Source organism: Zootoca vivipara, chromosome 8 (assembly GCF_965207765.1).
Source record: "Zootoca vivipara chromosome 8, rZooViv2.hap1.1, whole genome shotgun sequence".
Lineage (NCBI taxonomy): Eukaryota > Metazoa > Chordata > Lepidosauria > Squamata > Lacertidae > Zootoca > Zootoca vivipara.
Window position 1 is genome coordinate 996,320 of NC_142591.1, and position 17,057 is coordinate 1,013,376.

Sequence of the window (17,057 nt, forward strand, 5' to 3'; positions counted from 1 at the left end):
GTCGGGGGAAGAGGATGGGGCTCCCCAAGTTGTTATGCTGGTGCAAGACGCGCCAAAAGCCATTCGGAGGTTCTGATGAAAGCTGAAAAGATGTGTCTCTGTAAATAGCTCTACCTTTAGCACTGTAAATACGCAGCACCAATAAAAAGATAAAATGCAGAGCGGTGGAGAGTCGTTACTCTGAAGTAGTCCCATCCGACCACTGTGACAAAGGGCAAGACTTTAAAGCACGAGAAAACAGGCAGGCAATGCAAGCCTTTGAGAAGCTGCCACAGGCCCACCCTTTCCAAAGCGATCAATGTGTCTTTGGAGTTCTCCAATTCTGTGGTTGCTTTTTGCAAGCCAGCTGCAAAAATCAGACCTCTGTCTCTCCTAAGGTCTATGTACCAACTCCAAATATTTTTTTCTAGTCCCTCAAGCACACTGGAAAGGCACTGTTTCCTAGCCCCACTTGGACATAGGTTGCCCATTAAGAAAGCCTATTGAGGAAACACCCCAAGCTATTATAGAACAAGCCATGTTATGATCCTTAGCAAATGATGACCATTGCAGTGGTGACCAGTATGAGAGAAACAGCAGTGAAGATTTGGGTTGCAAACTGCATAAAGAGACTGAACATGTTTAGTCCAAAGAACACTATTTCTGTTCTAGAGTCTGTTGATATTTAACGATGTTTGGATATTACTGCTTTCTCAATGAAACCTTGCATTATGTCTGCTCTGAGCAAGCCATTTTTATCTGTGAGTTACCAGTTGCTGGGGGACAACTATGGAAGAGTTTGCATTTGTGTTCTGCTTGTGGGCTTCTCATCTGCATCTGCTTGGCACTTTTGAGAACTGGATGCTGGAAGGGTCTTTGGCTTGATCTGGCAGCTCTCTTCTTTTGTACACTGGAGCAAATGGGCCTTTGGATCAGTATTCATTTCCATTTTTCTTGCCTAGAAATGATGAAGAACTTTGATGATGATTATGATTATGATAAGTAACTTTGACTTCTTTTGGCTGTAGCATTTTTCAAGCACTTCTAATTTAATTAAAAAGATTGAGAAAGCAGTGCCATGGTTGCCAGGCTTCCAAATGACAGTAATCTCTCAGTTTCACTACAACATTGTCCTGGTCCTTTTGCACTGAGCAAGAAATGGGATCAAGTCAGGTGCAAGGCATCAGGTGCAAGGCTTCAGGGCTTTGTCACCTGCTTTGGTAAACCTATTCCTTGAATATCACTGGGCTGTTTCCAGTATATCCACTGGTGTAAAATGTGTAGCCAGTTATTTAGAGAGGTACTTTAACTGAATAAAACAGGCTAATTAGGTAGTATAACCTGATGAAATTATTCGTGGATGGGCTTGGCTTATTATAAAGCAAAAAGTAGTAAAACATCAGCATATTATCTTTGTGCTAAACAGCTGCAAGCACACCTTGCATGAAATTTTCATCCATCCTTTTTCTTTCCAATCTGTACTTCATTTTATGAACGCCTTCTACTGAGAACATTTTGTGACTGGTTTCTCATTCTTCTCTCTTGAACAGGATTTATACCATCAATCATATGACTGTGTTTGCGTCATGTTTGCCTCCATTCCAGATTTCAAAGAATTTTACACAGAATCTGATGTCAATAAGGAGGGCTTAGAATGCCTCCGGCTTCTAAATGAGATCATTGCTGACTTTGATGATGTAAGTACATCATGTCTGTGTTTGGCTAAAGGACAAGCAAGAAATAATTTTGTTACAGAGGGGTTTCCCACATTGTGGCCCCAATTCAAAGCAGACTTTAGTGCATTTTATTCCATTTAAATCAGTTAACTTGAACACATTTAACTCTATGCTGGACTATGGCCTCCATGTTGTGTTTGTAAGCCTAAAACCTGCTTATCTTTCTAAGGCAGAAGAAGCTGTTGCATCCATGTCTCATAGTCTTGGAATTGTGTGGTAGATATTTTTACACCAAGCTTTGAGTCATCTCTTATAATTATAACCCATACAAGGCCCTCCGGTGTCTCGTAAGATTATGAAGGAAGGGCTTATAAATCTGACCAGTGCCCAGGAAGACTCTAGGGAGAATCAGCAATGTTTATGGTTTGACACACAGGATAGTGACTTGTAGAGCAATTCTGTGACAGGTAAAGGAAAATAATAATAATAATAATAATAATAATAATAATAATAAATATTTAATACGGTCAAAGACCAGCAAGAGAATTATACAGTTCAGTTCATAGAATGGGTATCTATATAGTAAAATTGCAGTTAAAATGTTACAAATTTTAAAATTATATAGAAGTTTGATATATGAGTCTCAGCCACCTGTCAACACTCCTGTGACAATCCTACGATAGATCAACTAGGTTATCTGTCACTCGTGTTTGCTGTCATCACGGCATGTCTTATTCTTGTTGCTATGTAGCAAAATTTTGCTACAGTCCTAGTAGCCTCTATGTCTTTGTCAGCTAAAAGGTGTCTGGTGTAGGCTTCCTCTGATCGGCCGGGCTGTTTCATTAGGAGCAGTTTGATCAGCTCTTTCCTCGTATTGCGGTGTAATTGGCAATATAAAAAGACATGCCCGATGGATTCGATCTCGTTGTCACCACAGGGCCATATTCTTTGGTCAATCAGAGTCTTGTTGTATCTACCGACTAATAAAGCTGAGGGGAGGGCGTTAAAATGGGCCCTGGAGAATGCCCAGCGATGTTTGGGATTAACTAATGACTTGAGGTAATTTGCTAAGTGGATCCTTCGATGGTCATAAAGGTGCCTATAAATTGTTGAGAGTCGGGTAAGATGGTTTTGGAGTTCAGTGTCCGTTGTTCTGTCTTTGATTAGGTTTTTCACTCTTCCCATTTCCAGGCTTAAAAGATGCTCTGTTGAAACTCCATATGAGGATAGTTTCCTTCGGATGCTGTTCTCCCAACTTGATTGAAAGTTATCACAGTGTATCAAGGGGAGGAGGCCAGTTGGTGTCTTATTAAATCTTGGCCAGAAGTAAAAGGCGGCTTGCCACACTTTAGCTTCAACCCTATGTAGGCCTGTTTCCAGACGTAGGACAGCATTGGGAACACATTTCGGTGTTTGGAGTATTGATCTTAGAAATCCTGATTGGATTTTTTCATGAGAGTCCAGGTTGGAGGTAGGAATAAGTGGTGCACCATACAATAGTTGGGCTAACGGTTTTGCCATAAATAATTTGAGGGCTGCTGGAATGTAATTTCCTCCCTTTGATCGGTGGAATCTTGCAATAGCTGTCGTACTCCTTTGTGCGATGGAAGAGATGTATTTAATGTGGGCTGTTTTCTTCCTGGAAGCTTGAAATACAACTCCCAGATATTTAAAGCATGTTACCTGCTCGATGGTTTGCTTGTCTATGCGCCAGTTATATATTTTCCTTTTATTGGAAAAAAAACATAATTTTGGTTTTTTGGTAGTTCACTATTAATTGTTCCTCCCTACAGTATTGTGCAAGTTTGTTAAGTGCTCTTTGAAGGCCAATCTGAGTCTGGGATAAAATGACCGCATCATCTGCATAAAGCAGGATGGGTAGCCTTTTGTCTGCTAGTTTTGGGGTGTGAATATCTGCTCCTTGAAGATATGCAATTAGAGAGTTTATATAGATGTTAAATAGGTGGGGGGATAATATACACCCTTGTTTAACTCCCTTAGTAGTTCTAATTGTGTTGGAGAGTTGGCCTTCCCGATTGCATCTTACACGGAGCCGTGTGTTGTTGTATAGCTTATATATTAATAACAGCAGACATCAGTCTATAGATGACTTGCTAAGTTTGTCCCATAGTTGGATTCATGAGATGGAATCAAAGGCTGCTTTGAAGTCAACAAATGCTGCAAAGAGCTGGGGATTATGCTGCGTTGTATATTTTTCGGCCAGATGTTGCAAAGTCAGGCAATTATCTTGAGTGGATCTTCTCTGTTTGAATCCTGCCTGCACGTCATCCAACATGTTCTCTTTTTCGATCCATTCACAAAGTTTTCTGCTCAGATATCTGGCGTATAGTTTGCTTATGGTATTCAAGAGATTCATTGGCCTATAATTGGCAGGGTCATCCCTAGGGCCTTTTTTGTAAATAGGAATGATAATAGATAGCCCCCAGTCATCAGGGATCTGAGCTGTTCTATCTATATGAGAGAACAGGGGCCCACCAGTTGGGATCGATTTTAAACAGATCCGTTGGTAGAGAGTCGTTTCCAGGAGCTTTCCCATTCTTTAGCAGATCTATCAATAGGTGTATCTCCTTGGTCGAAACCGGTGGCCATGGCTGAAGTTGCTCTTCCGGTATATCTAGTGTATTGGGGGGGGCGGTATTAGGTTCCCCATACAGGGAATGGAAATGGGATTGCCTGGTTGTCACTGATGTACAGCAAGATAGATGTGATAGACCCGAACTTGATTGGTCCACGGCTAGCCTCCAGAATAGTAATGGGTTTATAAGTTTGGTGGCCTCAATTAATTGCTGCCAGTGTAACTTCATTGCAGATCGTTTTTTCCTAATCAGCAGTTTTTTACATCTTTTTTTTTTTGCATCCACCATAAGCTGTCTTTTAACATCTGAAGGGTCTTCCTTGTGTTCAATAAAGGCGTGAATCAATGTCTTTTTAGAGGTCATGCACTCTTGGCCAAACCACTTCTTAGAGGGTATCCTATACTGGGGAGATTCAGAGTATGGTTTATGACGCTGGCTGGTGTGCCGTGACGTGCGGCGACGAGAAGGGCGATTTGCATTGTCACGTGCCTGGCGGCTGCCAATATGCAACGCTGACCCGCCGGAAAGCAATATTTCTCCTCCTCTTTCCCAAAGCTCAGTGCAAACGAGCCTGGCGGCCGCCAATACACAGCACTAGTCCACCGGAAAGCAATATTTGGCAAGTGTTTCTTACAGTCATAATTATAATATAGGGCGGCACAGAGTTAAATTTTTTAACTTTTTTAATGGTGGTGTGCCTCGTGATTTTTTTCACGGAACAAGTGTGCCGTGGCCCAAAAAAGGTTGAGAAACACTGGTTTATGATGAATTCTTGAAGTCTTTTTGTAAGTGTTTGGTATAATGTGATTATGTTTGGAGTGTCCGTCGCTGCTCCTGCACATCCATCCAGTATTGCTCTTGACAAGTGCTGGCTCTCGGCAGAGTTGTACCAGTTAGCGACTAGTTCACTCACTTGGCCATTCCACTTAACTTTTTTGTGGCCTGTTTCAGTCGTTAAGGTCGGTCGATATCTGTGTTGGATTAGTGGTTGGTTGAGTGGGAGAGCACACCATAGGACCATAGGTAGATGATCACTTTCTGATCTTGCTATTATACTAAACTCAACAATCGAGGTAATTAGCTCTTGGGATACGATAAGATAATCTATGACAGTGAGTTTTTGTCCTGACCAAAAGGTGTATTGACCTGGATAGTTTCCTCGTGTGGCACTGTTCAGTATGTATATAGATTTTGTCTATACAGTGGAACCTCGGTTTATGAACACCTCGGTTTATGAATTTTCGGTTTATGAACGCCGCGGACCCATCTGGAACGGATTAATTCACTTTCCATTACTTTTAATGGGAAAGTTCGCTTCAGTTTATGAACGCTTCAGTTTATGAACAGACTTCCGGAACCAATTACACCCATGTTTCAGTTTATGAACGCTTCAATTTAAGTACTTCACGGACCCGTCTGGAACGGATTAATCCACTTTCCATTACTTTCAATGGAAAAGTTCGCTTCAGTTTATGAACGGTTACTCCGCGGACCGTCTGGAACGGATTAATCCACTTTCCATTACTTTCAATGGGAAAGTTCACTTCAATTTATGAACGCTTCAGTTTATGAACAGACTTCCGGAACCAATTGTGTTCATAAACCGAGGTACCACTGTATACCATCTGAACTAGATGTAATCCTCCTAGGTTACAGATCTTATCAGATGAGGACCTTGGGAGTAGTGGTGAGGTGATCTCTGAATCTGGGGGCCATTGATGGAAATGTGCATAGAGGTCAGCATCGCTCGGGCCGGCCCTTGCATTGAAGTCTCCTGCTAGTATTATCATAGCTGTCGGATAGAGATCCCGACATTGTTCCACATAGGCTTCCACCTCTTTCCATAGTAGGTCTACTTGTGTGTGTAGTCGATAGGGGGGGTAAGTAGAGGTTTATGCATAGCAACCTATGACTTCGAAAATCTATGATTGCCGCAGCCACCGAATCCGATTTTTTTTGGGGGGGGGGAGCTGTGTAATTTCAGCTTGTATTCATGTTGAAGCACATAGAGCGATGCCACCTTTTGGCCTGCCTCCTCTTTGGCTGGGTAACGCACTTGTTGCACACGAGTGATAGTTTTCCAGGTTTCTTGGATATATATAATGTCGTGTTTGGTTAGGAAATCCATTAGGTGCAGATCTTTGCTTTTAGTTCCCCACCCTGCAATATTCCACGAAATGATGGACAGTTGGTAGTTTGTGGTTGCTTGTTTCATTAGGGCCGATTTATCACTGGCGGGATCGTATACTTGGTCAGACAAAGTGTCATCTTTTGATTGCATCTCCTCTGCTGGAGCAGATGGTTGGTGGGACACTAGAGCAGTATTCTGCGCCAAACCTGCTGGTAATGAGTGGTTGTCCTCTAGGGTTAGGTTGATGTTTCTAATTTCTCTGCCATGTTGTCCGTTCGTCAGGTCCATATATCATTCTTCCCTGGCTTTTTTTTGTTCTAGTTGTTGCTCTGGTTGGGGTGTTTTATGGGAGTAGCAGTCTTCTCCAGCCCTAATTGACTCTGTCAGGGATGTGAGCAAACCCAAGCATTCCGTAAGAAAGTTTTCAATTGGCCCTAACTCTTTGCTTAGTTGAATTTGATATTCTTTCAGCGTGTCTTTGAAAAGCCCTATCAAAGTGTAGGTATAACTGTCCGGATCCCACTGTTGGACCTTTGGATCGCTCGGCCACTCCCCGAGCTCCGTCAGGCTAGAGAACTCCTGCCTCTCCCTGGGCCTGAGTGACCCATCGGATCCACCTGGCGTGGTCTCTGGATTTCCCATCTGCTGCTCCTGCTCCAGAAGGACCTCAGAGACCTTGTTTTGCATGGATGCCTGGACCAGCTCGGTTGCCAGATCAACCCATTCCCCTCCTTCACTTACTTCCACTTTCTTCCCATACCAGGTACGGTCAATAGACCATTCGTGGGAGTACAAACTCTCCATGGTTCTGGGATCATTGGCTTTTGGTTTGAAATAATGCAGTATTTTAGTCTGTATTCCTTTTGGGGGTGTCTCTGCCGCATGCATAGAGGAGATTCCCAGGTCTTTATAATTCTGCCTTGTGAGAAACATCCCCCTGAGTTGAGTTTGTCTTACTTCCCGACCGCTGGACTGGCACTTTGTTTTTTTGGGGGGGGGGTCAGGGCTCAGAGTGTTTAATGAGAAAGTATTAAGGACCTTGGTGGAGGGGAGGAGGTTTAGACTATCCACCCTTGACTCTCAAGAGCTCAAAAAGCTTATCAGTCTGGAATGTAGCTTTCTACTCCGGCGTCTGTCTTTCTCAGGGTTATTTAGCAACTCCTACTCTCTATGCTGGAACATCACTTGAGACGCGGCACCGTCTTCAGGGCCTGACCTCCCTTGATGCAGCCAAGAATTGCAGTAGTTTCCCACCCCCCTCCTGCTGCACCACACTGTTGACTCGTGTACAGCTTCTGGGATGTGGTTAATATATATATATATAAGACTAAAAACTAGTTTAAAAGCTTAATTGAAACAGGAGGCTCTGACTAAGCTGCTGCCTCCGTCGCCATCTTGGCTCTCCCCCCGGTAAAGGAATGTAAAATTGTGATTTGATCTGTTTTGATATTTTAACTTTTGTATATTTTAAGCTTTGGATTGTAAACTTTCATTGATTTTACTTTTTATCTTTTGTAAACCACTTTGAGTGTTTTTTCTATAATCAAATAATAAAATACAATATAATAAATATATTTTTCTTATACTGTAAATCACTCTCATTTTGAGATGCTTTGTGGGAAGCAATTCATAAAGAAAAGAAATAATAATGCTGCACTCTGAATTTGAGAGGACACCAGCTGCTGTAGAAATGGAATGCATAAAATGGAATAATTTTCCATGCAGCATTTAAGAGGCACATGGATGACTTTTGTGTTCCTAAATGACCAATAGTGGTTTTTGATGTTTACCAGAATTCTAGGTTATGGTTCATTCTAGATTCCTTTGCATTGAGATGAATGCCCTTAGCATTATTGAAATGGATGGTGTGGAAATAATTGCATCATTTATTACATTTAAGTTCATAATTCACGTGAATAACTATGTAAATCACATTGACTAGTGGACAGGGAGATGAATTTGGTGGAGGCCAGACTGCAGCAGAAAGGAAACAGCAGAGGTTGTGACAAAGACTGGTCAGAAGGGAAGTCATTGCCTTCATGCTTCTGCTGCTCAGAAGTGCAGTTGATTCCCCCCACCACCACAAAAGTAGCACTCTATCGTATCAAAATGCCCAAGGCAGTTTATATATGCCACCACCGAAGAGAATAGCACCGCAAATCCAAATGTCGCAGTAACACTGACTGCAGAAAATGAATTGCCAGAGCTCCTTTTGCAAAACGTTAAAATAGTTTCTCGGTCAAACCAAGAGTTGCATTAAGGCTCAGAATGTGTTGGGTTCCAGGGAGCATTTTTTTAGACAAGAACAATTTCCTGCACTTCTTTGAGATAGATGTTTTTTGCTGCACATGGCATCTTACAACAGCAAATAAACAAACTTGAATTTGAAGACATAAAATATGTTTCACCTAGAGATGTCATAAGTCAGGGGCACTTGCAAAGCAGATAAACTTTTTTTGTTGTGAGGAAGGCAGATCAGCAGCAGCAGAAATGCTTCCTGAGCGTTCTCAAGGCTCTGTGGGTATTCAGAACATGCACAAAGCCTCTGTCCCTTTCAGGGCGAGTTCCAGAATGCCCCTGTTTCCTTAGTAGTACCTACCGGTAGTTTTATTTTGTGTAAGCACAAGTCTGGGGTACTGTGGAAATTCTGGAAGTATTTTGGTGGAAGTTACCACACTAACTTGGCCTGATGATCAAACATCACCATTGACCAGAAACATTTATTTGGATTGTTTGCACACTAGATAGAGCACTTTAGCACTGCTGCAGCTCTGCTTTTCCCCAATGAGCTGAAAGAGGAATTGAAATGAAGGTTCTGCATAGCACATAGCATAGTAATAGAAAGAAACATTCTGTTTAATATCCCTGCAATATGGGGTAAAATCTGATTGAACAAGGGTAATTCAGCATGGATCCTACAGAGATGAGAGAAGCAAGCAAGTGGGAAATGCAAGCAAGAAGCTTTCATGTTAAAGGAGCAGTAGGGTTTCCCCCGTCCTCACTGGGCAATTTCATGCTTTAATTGCATTTTTATATCCAAAATATAGCAGCACGTAGGAGGACTGAAAAAGCACTCAAGAGCACCACAGAAGACAATGGAATGCAGCCATTTTACAATGTTTCCCTGTTTAAAAAAGTGAACAAAGGATGGCAAAGCTACAGAAAAAAGTTGGTGTGAAAACAATCTAATTGTCTTTCACACCACTGAGCTTTTCAAGAATTGCCCTTGGCAATTTGATCACATGTGCCGTTTGGTTCGTGGCATTGTATGAGAGTGGAGGCAACTGTTATAGACCACCCCCATTGTAGAGTTGATTGTGTCATCTGCAAGAACGAATGGAGCAGGGCTATTGAACAGCTGTTATGGAAAGATGGAAAACATTGCATGAACCAAAAACAGAAATTTGTTAGCTCGTGAAAGGAAGAAGGTTACCCAAACTGGCTTTCTTTCCTTTTAGGGTCTACAAAGCATTTGCAGACCTATTTTGATTTACATGTAGTGGGTTGTAATTTGGATGCCTGCTGTTGAATCTAAACTGAATTGTCATGTACAGTATGTTGTTTTAGGCTGTCTGCCATGTTTTTCTTCTGTGATGGTTTGGGTTTAATCTGTTGTTTACCAGTTATTAGCTTGATAAGTTATCCTTGTTATGGCCAGTGGCCGAAACAAATAAACTAACTTCTCAAAGCCCTCATGCTCACAAGAGAATAGGTTAAAAACTTTTATGTTTAAACCTGTATTCAGACCTGGCAGTGAAGTTGAAAATGTCAACATAAATGTGGCTCACTGAGTGCCTTTGTGGTCATTGGCGAAAATATGGAAAGTACTGCCTGAAGCTCAGGATGAATTTGTACATCTTGAAGGACTGCATGCAATACTCTCTTCATTTTGAAAGGTAGCAAACATCAACAGCATGAGTTAAGATGAACACAAGACCCCAAGGACTGTGAGCAATAGTCCCTTTTTGAAGAAAAGTCACATTACTTTGGCTCACAAGTCAAACTCGTTTCTGCTCCCCAAAAGTGAAAATCCTATCAGCATGCTATCCATAGAGGCCTTTTTCACACACACCCTAAGGGTTAGGGCTAATGGCATTCATGGCAGAGTCCTGTAACAAAAGAATTGGCAACCGCAAGACATGCTGATACATCTATCCTGTTTGCTTTTTTGAAACGTAGTCATTGTGACTTGCTAACATTAAAACAATGTCTGCAAGCAGAGTTATCTCTGCAGTGCTCAGTACAAAGCTACCTCTCTTCTCCCTTTCCTTAATTCATGTGCCAGACGGGCTTTTGTATCCTCTTCCAACTCAGCCTTTCTGCACTGTAGTAAGTAGTTCATTGAGCTAGGAAAAAAGGGAACTCTAGAGCTTGGGTAACCAGCCCAGCTAAGTAGCTTTCTCAGCTGAGCTCCAAAGCCTGAACGAGGAATGCTAGTCATGGCGAGAGCATTGGCCAGCTCTTCTCACCTGCAGGCACCTTTTGCTGTAAAATATGATCCCCTGCCTGTGTCCTGTGTGAGATTGGGCCAAACTTTGGCTTAAATAAAAGTCTTAACTACTGTCTCAACTAGTTTGGCTGCTTCTGGATCTGCTAAATGTGCTTGAAAGATACTCCAAACAAGTGCAGCCCGGAAGCAGCACTGGGAAGCATGTGTGTTAACAATGCTGATGCATTATTTGGCTATCAGACACCTGAGTGCCTTATTTCTTCACAGCTATTGTCGAAACCCAAATTTAGCGGCGTTGAAAAGATCAAGACCATTGGGAGCACTTACATGGCAGCCACAGGGCTAAGCGCAATGCCCAGCCAGGAACATAGTCAGGTACATCAAAGTTCCTGTGTCCACTTTGTAGGGACCATATTTTGTCTGGGGTGCAAAAGGCCACATCTGGGAATGCAGTGAAGCTTCTAAGTCATCTCCCCACCAAGCCGGTTCAAAGGCTCTGAAAAGCTGCGCCCAAAACTTGGGAGGAATCTTGGGAGCATCCCAAAGGGGGCATGCCAACTTCAGCAATCCCAGTGCATGTTCCCAGAAGCATTTGCCTGCACCTGTGCAACTTTTGGCTCCAGATCTCAGGAAATGCAGTTAATACAGTTTCCCTCCAATGAAACACAACACTCCAGCACTTGGATTTTCTAACTCTGAATATGCTTTTCATTCCCTGCATAAACACCCTGCTATTACAGAACAGTGTTTTATTTCTTTATTGCTGTTACAGCATTGTATAGCAAGGCCTAATGGGGGTGGGTGGGTAGGCAAAATGATATTCCTGCATAGTTTCCCTGGTGTTCCAGTATTTGAAGAATCTCACCTACATTTTGTGAAGTGGTGTTAAACTTTACCCCCCCCCCAAAAAAACCCTCCACACTTCAACCCCACCCTTTATTTCCTTCTCATTCTCTTCCCACTCAGCTTCTGAGTGAGAATGGATTTATGCCTATAGAGCAAGTAGGATATTTTTGAAGAATCATGCTTCATATTCACATAACATTAAAACAGCTCGATCCTATTCTCCTACAGTCCACAGTTGCAGCTCGGAGGGTCCTGTGCACTGATGTACATTAAGTATGTGTGAAGACCTGGCACACAAAAACCAGCTGGGCCCTCCCCTCTCATGAATGAACAGATATGAGCCTCTCAGGTGGGATGGCTCCCTCTATCTGTACGGTATGAAATGGGCAGAGCCACCTGGACCTGAGAGCATGCGCAGGTGACCCATTTGGCCATTGTCTTAAGTCCCAAGACTTGAAGGGCCTATTGCATCAAGCGAGGGTTGGCCCACCCAGGAGGCAAAGCGAGGCCACCGCCTTGGGTGGCCCGATCCAGAGAGACAGGAAATCCAGCTTCCAAGGAATGTGTTGCTCATGGTGGCAGCGGCAGCTCTGCCACCTCTCCGGCAGCCCCCCCCCCACATGCCACTTGTACAGCAGCCTCTAAGCAAATAGAAGGCACTGCTGGGCCCCTCCCACCCTTGTTCCCAATGAAGCTCTTTATCCCCCCCCCCCAGCCACTTCTTCCCAATGTAGATGTTCACTCACCCCTTCTTCCCTGGCAGAAGGATGTACAATTTGTGGTTCGCCTCAGGTACCAAAATGTCTAGGGCCATCCATCATTCAGGAGACCAGCAGGGGAGCAAAGAGGGAAGGGATCCTAGAAGGGAGGGAGGGACCTGTTCTCGCAAGGGGAGTTGCAAATCCGTTACTTACTGGGAACCAAAAGCAGATCTCTTTCTTACCCATGGGCCAACAAGCACTCGGAGCCAGTCCAGAACCCATTTTGACCAGGCAGATTGGTTTTCCACAAGTGCATAGCTGATACAAAACTGAGCTGTGTGCAGGCGTAAATAACATACAGCCCAATCTTATGCATGTTTACTCAGAAATAAATCACACTGAGCTCAATTTAATTAATTAAATTTTTTAAAAAAATATTTGTTAGTTTATATCCCACTTTGATCAGGAATAAGTCCAAAGTACTGTGATTCTGTTGGAACAAGTAAAAGTACATAGGGTTGTAACTCTAGAATTAAAACACTGCCTTCTTGTAAGTTTTCAGTAAATTGCAACATTTGCAGAGAGCAAATCTCTATTGAGGCTTCTTTGATAATTGCAGTGGCCTTACTGGATATGTGTATGTCTGTGTGTTCACATTCAGGAGCCTGACAGACAATACATGCATATCGGGACTATGGTGGAGTTTGCATTTGCCCTGGGAGCAAAACTGGATGTCATAAACAAGCATTCCTTCAACGACTTCAAGCTACGCGTAGGTAAGCAGCATAAGTATTTTGTCTCATCTCCAAGTACAGCAATAATATCCTTTTTAATACAGTGTTAACAGTTCAAGTTCCTCCACTTTGTTATTCCAGCATTGTGTTTGCATAACTCCCCCCCCCCCCCAATGCTAATTTCAGCACATCACTACAGTTGAATATTGTGAGACTGTGGCTGTGATCACTAGGGTTATAACTTTTTGACTTTCAAAAAAATGGATTTTTTTCTTTTTTTTAAAAAATGGATTTTTTTTCTTTTTTCTTTTTTTAAAAAAGGACTTTATTCTTAAAATAAATAGTCCCTTTTCAGTGTTTGCTTAGAAAGACTGAAAAGAGACTAATTCTTCTGAGCTGTGAAAAAAGGTCACCCCGAAATGAAAAGTTGGAATCGCCGTATATGCAACATTACCACTCATTGAAAATGACTTCAATGACTTGTCAGAAATATTGAAACCTTAGGGGGGGGAAAGCATTGTGGGTATTGGAGACTCACTGGAAGCAGGAGACATCTGTCCTCCAGATACCAAGAAGCAAGCAGGGTGCAGAAGGCGCAATCAAAGTGATGTGGGAACTTTCTTCTCTTCTTCTTCTTCTTCTTTGGCGATCCCTTGTAGCTGAGTAAGATTGTCTTCCATAAACACGATTTTAACAATGGGTCTGTAAGTGACTGTGGAGGCCAATTCTGGATCCATATGGCCTTCCACAGTGGGGACATAGGTTTCCAGGCGGGAGTTGATCACGGTGTGGATTTGCCAAGTGTGCCTTCCGTTTCTCCCTTGCGTCCTGAGATCGAGTTTCTTCAAAGCCCATGACACCTTTGGGAAAGGCTGTTCTCCAACTGGAGAGCTCGCAGGCCAGTGTTTCCCAGTTGTCAGCGTTTATACTACATTTTTTTTAGATTTGCCTTGAGACAGTCTTTAAACCTCTTTTGTTGGAAACTTTATGGTGCTTGCAGCAGAAACAAAGAAGAATTGCAACCAGGCATTGGGCCTTCTCCGTGGTGGCGCCGCCCGCCCTGTGGAACGCCCTCCCATCAGATGTCCCATCTTTCCTCCCATCAGGAAAGAAACAACTACAGTGGTACCTCAACTTACGAATGACTCGGCTTACGAATGTTTCGAGTTATGAACAGAGTTCCGCCCACCATTTTGGATGTGGTTTAGATAGGATTTTTTCGACTTACAAATTTTTAGATAGGATTTTTTCGACTTACGAATTTTTAGATAGGATTTTTTCGACTTACGAATTTTTTAAATTCCCCCCACACTTACGAATTTTTCAACTTATGAAGGTCCACTCGGAAGGGATTAAATTTGTAAGTTGAGGCACCACTGAATCTGACTTTTAGAAGACATCTGAAGGCAGCCCTGTTTGGGGAAGCTTTTTATTAAATACTAGCTGGCCTGGCCATGCGTTGCTGTGGTTCTTTCCTGTGATTTCCCGCCACTCTGTCCGGGCACATGAGTTATCCTGCCCCCTCCTCCCCCTACCCCCGGCTCATCCCTGTGAGTAGTAGTAGTAATAGTAATAATACAGTAATAATAAAGCCATAGGGTGAGTTTATTACTATTATTTATTAAATTTGCACACCGCCCTTCATCCACAGATCTCAGGGCAGTTCACAGCATGTTTTCATTATTTCCTTTTCTTTCCTAACTTGTCAATTTTTAAAAATGAGGAAAAAGAGTACTATTCAGGGAAGTATGCCATTTCCTATTACAGAATCATAGAGTTGGAAGGGACCCTTGAGGGTCATTTGGATCCATGGAATGCAGGAATCAGACGGCAGAAAGAACTCTGTACATGCTCTAGGTGTCAGGCCCTTGAAGGCTTTTAAAGGCCCCACGGAAACACATGCGCCTTGCTCTGCAGAGAAGGCACTTTGCGTATGGTCAGAGGCACCCTTCACATGGAACATGGGCACCTTAGAACCAAGCAAAACGCTGCAAGGGCGAGGAGGGAAAGGGCTGACCTGAGGAGGGCTCACTCGAGGAGGAAGCCAGGGCGACACTGACGCCGCCGGCTCTCCCACTTCCCAGGGCCACTGCCCAACTCCAGAGCCCAGTCTCGGCCCACTCATCCTCGGCCCAGGCCTGGCACGTAGCCCAGCGGCATGGGCATCCCCAAGAAGGGCTTCTTCTTCCTGTTCATGGTGCCCGTCAGAGAAGCCGTCAGGCCCAAAGCGTTGCCTCCGCTGCTGCCGCTGGCGGTACCCGCAGAGCCTGCTGCGCTGTAGCCTGCTCCACCACTCTCGCGGAGTGAGAAGGGAAACACTGATTTGAGTTGCTTCTTTTTTTCTTTTGTGTGTGAAATTAACCAGACTGCTTTGCCAGCATAAATATTGTTATAAATAAGAGGAATTCAATGGATATAATATATATTGTGAGATTTTTTTCTTTTTTGGACACACTCTAAAGGTTTGAGCATGCTATATCATACACTCTTCTGTAATATATTGTACTTTTTCTTGAAAGTTAGAATCATAGAATCTTAGAGCTGGAAGGTACCCCAGGGGTCATCTAGTCCCACCCCCTGCAATGGAGGAATTTCAACTAAAGCATCCATGAGAGATGGCCATTCAACCTCTGCTTAAATACCTCCAGGGAAGGAGAATCCATCACCTCTCGTGGGAGTCTGTTCCACTGCTGAACAGCTCTTACTGTCAGATTTTTTTTAATGTTTAGTTGGAATCTCCTTTCTTGCAACTTGAAGCCATTGGTTTGAGTCCTACCCTCCAGAGCAGGAGAAAACAAGCTTGCTCCCTCCTCCATATATTTGAAGATGACTATCATGCCTCCTCCCAGCCTCCTCTTTTCCAGACTAAACATACCCAGCTTCTTCAAGCACTCCTCATAAGGCTTGGTTTCCAGACCCTTGATCATCTTGGTTGCCGTCCTCCGCACACATTCCAGCTTGTCAACATCCGTCTTATATTGTGGTGCCCAAAATTGGACACAGTATTCCAAGTGTGGTCTGACTAAGGCAGAATAGAGTGGTACTTTTATTTCCCTTGATCTGGACACTAGACACTAGACTTCTGTGGATGCAGCCAAGAATAGCATTAGTTTGTTTTTTTTGCTGCTGCATCACACTGCTGTTATCATGTTAAGCTTGTGGTCCACCAAGATCCTTAGATCATTTTCACATGTACTGCTAGTAAACCAGTTGTTCCCCGTCCTATATATGTGCATCTGTTTCTTCCTGCCTAAGTGCCTCCACTAAAATTCATTTTGTTAGCTTGCACCCAGTTCTCCAATCTGTTACAGTCATTTTTAATTCTGATTCTTTCTTCTGAGGCATTAGCTACCCCTCCCAAATTGGTGTCATCTGCAAATTTAATGAGCACCCCCTCAATTCCTTCATCCAAGTCATTTATAAAGACGTTGACCAACAATGGGCCCAGGACAGAACCCTCCAACACCCCACTTGTCACTTTCTTCCAGGATGACAAGGAACCATTAATGAGTACTCTTTGAGTTCAGTCATTCATCCAGCTACAAATCCATCTCACAGTTAACCACATCTCCACAAGAAAGCCTTAATGAAATCAAGATATACTATGTCCACCAAATTTATACAGTGGAACCTCGGGTTGTGGATGTAATCCGTGATGGAGGCATGTCTGCAACCCGCAGCGTTCGCATTCTGAAGCGCCGCACTGGTGCCGGCGTGATTTAGCACTTCCGTGTATGCGCAATCGGTGAAAGCCAGAAGTAACCCGTTCCAATACTTCTGGGTTTCCCACAGTCCGCAACCCGAAAACGCGTGACCTGAAGCATCTGTAACATAAGGTATGACTGTAATTCCATCAAAAAAAGAAATCAGATTGGTCTGGCATGACTTATTTTTGAGAAACCCATGCTGGGTCTTAGTAATCACAGCATCCTCTTCCAAATGC

The 17,057-nt window shown here is 43.2% G+C and overlaps 1 protein-coding gene across 8 annotated transcripts in view; it reads left to right on the forward strand.

Moving 5' to 3' along the window:
* Nucleotides 1-17,057, forward strand: part of ADCY2 (adenylate cyclase 2) — a 123,433-nt gene that overhangs the window by 102,131 nt on the left and 4,245 nt on the right. For 3 of the 8 annotated variants that reach the window (XM_035101265.3, XM_088674928.1, XM_060278172.2), the window contains 3 exons: nt 1,530-1,676; nt 11,101-11,208; nt 13,042-13,156. In XM_035101265.3, coding sequence (XP_034957156.2) covers nt 1,530-1,676; nt 11,101-11,208; nt 13,042-13,156 — 370 coding nt within the window. The remainder of the gene's footprint in view (nt 1-1,529; nt 1,677-11,100; nt 11,209-13,041; nt 13,157-17,057) is intronic. The other 5 variants (XM_088674930.1, XM_060278171.2, XM_088674929.1 and 2 more) reach the window with 3 other exon arrangements.